Raw genomic sequence first — 7,753 nt, forward strand, 5'->3', positions numbered from 1 at the left:
AGGGGCAGGGGCTGAGGCATCAGTCGCCCTTCGGCTTGGGGGCTTGCACGGTCCCGTTGGCCAGGGCGGCAGGGCTGCCTGGGGTTGAGCCATTTGGTATCTGGGAGGCGTCTCGAGGGGTGTGTGGGGGGCGCAAGTAGGCGCTGAAGAGCTTCCCATAGACTGGGTCATGGAGGGAGAAGTTCTGGAACTGACCTGGACAAATAAGAGTGGTACAGGAAAAGTAAGAAACCCGAGCTGAGGAGGGGACGCCCCTGCTCTTTCTTCAGGACTGGTTAAAACTTGCCTCTCTACTCCCTGCAAGCTTCTCAAATCCCGGTTTATGTCCCTTCTTCCTTCCCAGCCTGGAAAGAAGCTTCTGATCCCCAGTATGGGACACTAACACTCGTTCCCTCCCGACCCAATGCTTCCTTCTAAGTTCTTGGTGCTGCTGGTGCCGTGCAGGCTGAGAAGGCGGTGACTCACAGAGGGAGAGGCCCCGGCTGGGCCCCGTCTGGCACAGCTCAGCATGCAAAGTCGTGGCAGCGGGGCGGGGTGAACCCAGCAGCAGGTGCAGGATGGTGCTGAAGCCATCGCTGTATAGCAGGCGGCCTGGTCCTTCTGCCTCCTCTTCAGCGAAGAGCTTGGGAGAGAAAGAGATGCACGTCAAGTTCCCCCCAGGCCGCTGCCTCAGCTGCTCTTCAGGGGTGGGCTGCCCCTCTTCCAACACGATGTAGGCCATCGTGGACCTTTGGGGACCCTTCTGCAGGAGAATTGTAAACTTTACAGCTTCTGCGTTGCTCTTGTCCCCAGGTAAGCCTCAATATAGAGACGTTAGGGCTCTACAGTTTTAGGAAGTGTGACACTAGGCAGGACACCATGTGTCTACTATTTGAAAGCTACAAGAAATAGTGCACCACACAGGCCTCCTGTTGTGGGCTCAGCATAGCTGCAGGTGCTGCTCCCACTTCCCAGGTACCTCAAAGGCCAGGCAAATCAGCTCTTCCAGGCTCCTGCCCCCATCCAGAGCTGCTAGTGCAAGCGCCACGTCTCGGAAGTCCACCAAACCCTCAGCATCCTGGAGGGTGAAAGAAATCAGGGAAACGTGGAGACCTTGTGTCCTCCCTCCTGCTCTCTGGATTTTGTGTGTATAGTACTTGGGATTTAAACCAGAGGCATTCTGCCTCCAAGCGACATCCCCAGACTGATTTTATTTCTTATTTGGAAACAGTCTCACTAGGATGCCGAGAGCCTCACTAAGTTGCTGAGCCTGGCTTCAAATCTGTGATCCTCCTGTCTCAGCCTCCCAAGTATTACAGACATGAGACACCATGTAGGGCTCTGCTCTCTGGACTTTGCTTCCTCCATCGCCTCAGCAGAAATAGGGACAATGCACTGTGAGAGTTCCAAAATCTATGGGACCCCTGATAGTTCTCTTTGGTCATGGGCTTGTTTGAGCTATATCAAATCACTAGGTGACAAAGCTCTCCCACAAAAAGACCTAGGAATGTCAGAGAATCCATCAGAATGCTGAAATCATCATCAAACTTCTGACATACCAAGAGGGCATTCCTGTCCTCCAAGTTGGACAAACTGGTTCTCTTCCCTCACTCAGCCCATGTGGCAGAACTGGTCCAACAGAGTAAAAGGAACCACTGGCCTAATTTCTTACAAAAACCCATGTGGAGCCGGGCGTGGTGGCGCATGCTTGTAATCCCAGCATTCGGGAAGCTGAGACCTGGAGGACTGCAGTTCGCGGACAGCCTCAGCTACTTAGTGAGGTCCTCTGCAACTCAGTGAGAACCGGTTTCAAAATAAAGAATAAAGACCGCCAGGCATGGTGGCGCACTCTTGTAACCCCCGCGCTTGGGAGGCAGAGACAGGAGGATCGCGCTGGTTCGGAGCCAGCCTCGCTGGCTTAAGAGACCCTGTTCCCACATAAAGTTAAAAAATAGGTCTGGGAGTGTAGCCCAGAGGTAGAAGGGCTTCCAGGAACCCCAGTACCACCATAATAATAATAATAATAATAATAAATAATAATAATAATAATAAATAAAGAATAAAAAATAGGGCAGAGGGTGTAGCTTGGAGGTCAAATGCCCCTGGGTTCCATCCCCAGACCTGCAAAAACAAAAACAAAAAACAAACCCATGTGGGATGCCTACCGTTCCAGCTTTGTAGGGGACCACGTAAACTGAGTCGGGCAGCTCCTTTCAGACAGTCTGTCCCCATCTGAGGACTCTACACACCTGGTTACTCTGTCCTGTCCCTTCAGAGGACACCAAGAACGATAGTCTGTATCTCAATGCAAAAAGACCACTGGAACCACTGCTGGTTGTTCATAAACATTAAGAATCCTGTAGAATTCTAATTTGACAGGGAAAGCTGTCTCTCCCTCTAAGGAAATACAGTTTGTTAAGATTCTTGAATATCCTAGAGAAGCTACAGGATATTTGAAAAATATCTGCCCAAGAATTGCAAACTCTGCTGGATCTCAAATTCTGCACAGCCTTTCCAGTGGTTCTTCAATGTCATCTTTCTACAACCTTCCTGATTCTTCCTTGAAGACTCACTCAATGCCCACATGGTTGTATGAGACCCCATCTTTGCCAGTCTCTAAAGTGTCTTCAGAAACTGGTGGCCCTCACTAATCGCCTATTTCTCCCCTGCTCTTCCTTGCATGATTAAAACACTGCCTTTCGAGCTGGGCGTGGTGGCGCACACTTGTAATCCCAGCATTCGGGAGGCTGAAACTGGAGGATCGCGGTTCGTGGACAGCCTTAACTACAGAGGGAGGCCCTCTGCAACTCAGTGAGACCCAGTTTCAAAATAAAGAATAAAAATAGGGCAGGGGATGTGGCTCAGAGGTCAAATGAGCCTGGGTTCCACCCCCAGACACACACACACACACACACACACACACACACACACACACACACAAACAACCAAAAAAAAAAAAACAACAAAAAAAAACAAAAAAAAAAAAACACTGCCTTTCCATGCACAGGCTACTGGACAAAACCCAAATCTGCCAGTGGATCCTGGAAGACAGCCACCTCTCAATGACTGGTAGAACATCGAATGAGACTGACATGGCCACTGTGATGTCATCCCTACGTCCTGAGAATGTCAGCCTGGAGGACAAGCACTGGGCTCTGCCCTCTGTGTTCCAACTCCTTTACCTGCTGGAAGTAGCTGAAGGCACCAGCTACCGTCTGAGAATCCAAGAGCTGTAGCTGTCTGGCAAACTCCTCCTGGTTGATCATTCGACTCCGGCCTGGTTCTGCCCCAGTGTCCACACAGCTAGGGGACAGCCTATGGTAGAATTGTTGAAGGCAGAGAGCTGATTCAGTTTCTTTGTGGACCTATCATGCAGGACATCGGCCCTAGCACCAGCGTTCTCCAGCATGGCTGGCCTTTTCTTTCCTTTTTCCATAGTGCTGACGATTGAACCCAGGCCATCTACACTGAGCAAAACCTCCCTCCCCAGTCTGTTATATATCTAAGATATACTAACATAGTTCCCCCTCCCACTTTTTCTTTTTTTGGTGCTAGAGGTTGAACACACTCTATTTCTGAGCTACACCCCCTGCCCTATTTTTTATTCTTTATTTTGAAATAGGGTCTCACTGAGTTGCAGAGGGCCTCACTCGGGAGTTGAGGCTGTCTGCCAACCGCAATCCTCCCGGTCTCAGCTTCCCGAATACTGGATTACAAGCGTGTGCCACCATGCCCGGCTATTTTTTATTTTGAAACAGGGTCTCACAAAATTGCTGAGGAACCTTCCTAAGTTGCTGAGGCTGGCTATGAACCTGAGATCCTGTCTTGGCCTTCCAAGTACTGGGATTGCAGGCATGCGCCACCATCTCTGGCTGACACAGTCCTTTGAGAGCCCTTCTTACTTTTCTCACCTGCTCTATTGCATATCCTTCTAGTTCTCCCCTCTGCCAATTTTATCACTCCTTTTGTTATTTTTTATTAAGTTCTATTTTCCAACTTTTACTGTGTGTGGTACTGGGGGTTGAACCCAGGGACATTCTACCTCTCAGCTACACTCCCAGCCCTTTTTTTAAATTTTCAAACAGAGTCTTGCTAAGCTTGATGAGAGTCTTACTACTTGCTGAGGCTGTCACCCAACCTGCAATCTTCCTGTCTCAAGCCTTACAAGTACTGGGAATTACAGGTGTACGCCACCACACCCAGCTTATCTTCCCACTTTTTAAAGAGACTTTCCTTTCTCCCTCCCATTTGTCCCCTTTTCCTTCTTTTCTTTCTCCATCCGTGACACTGCACTCTCATCTTCAGGGCCACTTACCCAGCCTTCCGAAGCACTTTCCCCAGCTCCCAGAGCTGAGGCTCCAACGCCACCTTCAGCTGGCCCACCACGATCACAGGCAGGCTCCCTACAAATTCACACTCAGTGGCGGGGATGCCCAGGGCCCTGCAGGGTGGAGAGGGATGCAGTGGAGGGGGAAGGAGAAAGTGAAGAAATGCCAGGGCTCATTAGGGACTCTGGCCTGCTGACCCGGAGGGCAGGTCAGGCTTCTCAATCTTCTCTCCTTGGCCCCACAGCCCCTTATCTTTGCCTCAAACCCCTCCCTGAAGTTCCCTTTCCCTGTGCCTCTGCTCCAGGAAATGCTCTGCGGAACACTCACTGTGCCATGACCCTCTGGACATTGTTGGCATAGAGGGTGGGGTCCCTGCTCTCCTCAGGGCTGGGCTGATACACAGGGAGGAACTGAAACGCAGACACGCACAATTCTTATCAGGACCTCAGTGAGGCCTTTCCCACTCTCCCAAGGCTTTGGGGCTGAGATGTCCTTTCTCCCACCCCATGGGGGATCATACCTCCACATCCACGATGCTGCAGGGCTGGGAGGCTGTGAGCCAGAGAACTTTGAGTCTAAGAGAAGAGAGACCACCATGCTCACCAATCTCTAACTACAGGTTTCTCCTACCCAGGAGGGAGGGAGGGGAGTGGGAAAGTTCTACCCAATGATAGAAAAACAAACCCCGAGCTGCACAGTCATCTGGGAGAGCAAGAAAAGGGCCAAAAAAGTGGCAAGGAAACGGAAAGAAGCTGCAGGGAGAGGACATTAGGGTAACAGGGCAAGAGGCATGCCTGGTGGTGGTGGTTCTAAGCAGGGACAACTGAGTTCTGCACGGGCACATCTGAGAAAGAAGATCACTCAGAAACACGAGTGAAGTGAGAGGAGCCATGATCACAGCAGGAATGGTGCAGGCGGGACCCTGAAATCCCTGCCAGATTATCCTGGGAGGTCAGAGGGAACCGGGCATTGCCTTCTCTGGTTCTCTCAGTCCCAGAATAAAGAAGGGCCATTCACCTGGTCTGGAGGTTAGAAGACGGGCCAAGCATTCTCCCATAGACCTCGCTCCCCACCCTCACCCCGGGAACACCAGAACTCACACGCCAGGACCCCTCCACGCCCAGCTGGTGGTATCCTATGGGGGAAGCAGAGGTGGACCAGAAAGGCATTACTTTTATTTCTTGGGACTGGCCAGTCCACTCTAGTCCCACCCATACATGCACATCCCACCGTGGCCCCAACAGTCTCCACTTGTTTTCATTTAGGGTGGGTTCATGCTCTCCCCTTCCGCCCTTTCTTGTGCTAAGACTCACCAGACTGTTGGGGTAGCGGATGAGGACGGGCTGCACAGGTACCCCTGCGATGAAGGCTCCTAAATCCCAGTTCCACCCCCAAGCCCCAGGGCAGAGGTTAGTGCACAGAGGTCGCTAGACAGCGGGTCTGAGGCAGTTATCCAGTGAAGCTGGCCTTGCTCTACTTGCTTATCATTTTCTCTCTGACCCCTTGACTTGCCAGCATTCATTAGCTAAGCAGTCCCATCTCCCTTTCTCCCCCAGCCCTTATCACCCTTCTACTTCATAGGTTATTCCTCCCCAAAACCGGGGCTCCTTTTCACATTGCCTTACCACCCATTATCCTTTTATTCACCTGGTTTGAACTTAAGCAAAGCCTTCTTGTTAGAACAGGTGCCTTCGGGAAAGAATAGCACCTGGAGAAAAACCCAGAAGAGCAGAATGAGGTGAGGAGGAGAGGGAAGCCTCTTCAGGAGCACACAGAAGGGAGGCGTGGTCTTAAGACCCTTACCCACCTGGGGCCACTTGCCTCCTGAGGTGGCCCGCCTTCGGACCTCCTCCACCACTCTGCGTCGGGAAGCTGGGTCATGGCGGGAAACGAGGATGGCTTGATTGAATCGCAGAAGGGCTGGGGTTGAGAAAGTTTGGGAGGAGTTACTTGGTACCTGGGGCATCATAATCTGCAGCCGCCACTTCCCTGATAGTAGGAGATGTTCTTTAGTTATGTGTTTGCCCTGGGCACAATCTCTTGATTGGACCTTGTCCATCAGAGAATGATCAGCAAGCGCTCCCCCAACACCTTTTGTCTGTCCCCCACCCTCAGAGATCTGAGACTCTCACAAGTGGTGTTAACTTACATTCCACCTGCCACCAGTCAGTATCCCTTCTAACTTCTCCCTCCAGCATCTCCTCTCCTGACTTCTTTTGCCCAGAGTGGTCATCCCTCCCTTCAGCCCTGCTGAACTCTCACCTCCAATGACAGGCACGGAAAGGTTCTCAGCTCGGGATACAACCTTGGGCAGGTCACAGGGCAGCAGGACAATGGGGTCAAAGAAAGTGGAGTGGGGGGCAGCAACCAGGACAGGGGCTTGAAGGCGAGAAGCCTGCTGTCCCCGAACGCGAATCCGGAGGAAGCCCAGCAGGAAAAAGAGCAGGCGGCTCAGGCCCAGCACCCCACTGTGGCACACGGTCCTGCAGGGCAAGGCTGGGGATCAGTTCTGACCCTTGCTCCCCCCTTTCCCCCTGGACTACTTTGGTCACAGGACTGAGATCTCTGGTCCCTTTGGGACATGTCAGGGCACATCACTTAGAGGTGAGGTCCTGGGTACCAGGTCTGGGCCTGGCTGTCGTATTTCACCTCTCCAGGCTGGGTGGGACAGTTTCAGAACCCTCTGCTCCTCTAAGAGGGGCAGAAAAGGTAACAGGGAAGAGAAATGGAGTTTCAAGGGCTCACTCCCTACTTACTTTCTCCATCCTGTGATTGGCTCCTGAAGCTGCTCCTCAGTAAGACCAGCGACTTGCAGCCAGGCAAAGGGCCAGAGGAGAAAGAGGACGATAAAGGCCAGAAGCACTCGGATGGGGGCCAGCAGGGCCCCCAGAAGGCAGAACTGCAGCGGGTGGGAGAGAACGCCAAGTAGGCTGGGAGATGCTCTCTGGAAGCATCCTCTCCCCCACAAGGATAGACCCAGGAGCAGAGAGCCATCACCCTTTGCAGGTGACAGATGGCTGGGATCAGAAGAGAGGGCTGGGATCAGAAGAGCGGACTGGGATCCAAGTGGGATGCAGACACCAGCCAGGGCAAGGGAATAAAAGATTCATAGTCCCAGCAGCCTCATTTCCCCATCTCTTAGCTGGTTCCTAACCCAGTTATAAAGGAGAATATAACAAAATGCATCTAGCCCCGGGAAAAGCTAAGAGGATTTAATGAGAAAATGCACGTGGAATCGCCAGGCACTGTGCTTGATGTAGAACAGGCTGGGAATGGGTCTTCTCCCACATCCCATTCCACAAACAGCTCCGATGTCAATCAGAAACCTGGTGCATCACTCTTTCCACTTTGGGCTTGGGAGGCAGAGTGGACCGAGAGGTCCACTTTTCGGCTTTAGGTCTGTCTCCAGTACTGCCCGACGTCAAAATCCTTAGTACTGGGGGATG

At 52.1% G+C, this 7,753-nt stretch overlaps 1 protein-coding gene across 1 annotated transcript in view; it reads right to left on the reverse strand.

The window, feature by feature from the left end:
* Positions 1–14: 14 nt before the first annotated feature.
* Positions 15–7,753, reverse strand: part of LPCAT4 (lysophosphatidylcholine acyltransferase 4) — a gene marked incomplete at its 5' end in the record, with an annotated part of 8,543 nt that continues 804 nt past the window's right edge. Inside the window, 13 exons of the mRNA XM_080707264.1 lie at positions 15–195; positions 466–622; positions 959–1,057; positions 3,162–3,294; positions 4,295–4,420; positions 4,635–4,717; positions 4,828–4,882; positions 5,408–5,442; positions 5,621–5,679; positions 5,955–6,015; positions 6,115–6,227; positions 6,570–6,790; positions 7,064–7,206. Of these exons, the coding sequence (XP_080563390.1) occupies positions 20–195; positions 466–622; positions 959–1,057; positions 3,162–3,294; positions 4,295–4,420; positions 4,635–4,717; positions 4,828–4,882; positions 5,408–5,442; positions 5,621–5,679; positions 5,955–6,015; positions 6,115–6,227; positions 6,570–6,790; positions 7,064–7,206 (1,461 nt within the window). The 3' untranslated portion in view covers positions 15–19. The remainder of the gene's footprint in view (positions 196–465; positions 623–958; positions 1,058–3,161; positions 3,295–4,294; positions 4,421–4,634; positions 4,718–4,827; positions 4,883–5,407; positions 5,443–5,620; positions 5,680–5,954; positions 6,016–6,114; positions 6,228–6,569; positions 6,791–7,063; positions 7,207–7,753) is intronic.

Source organism: Muscardinus avellanarius, assembly GCF_963383645.1.
Source record: "Muscardinus avellanarius genome assembly, chromosome: 12".
NCBI classification, from domain to species: domain Eukaryota; kingdom Metazoa; phylum Chordata; class Mammalia; order Rodentia; family Gliridae; genus Muscardinus; species Muscardinus avellanarius.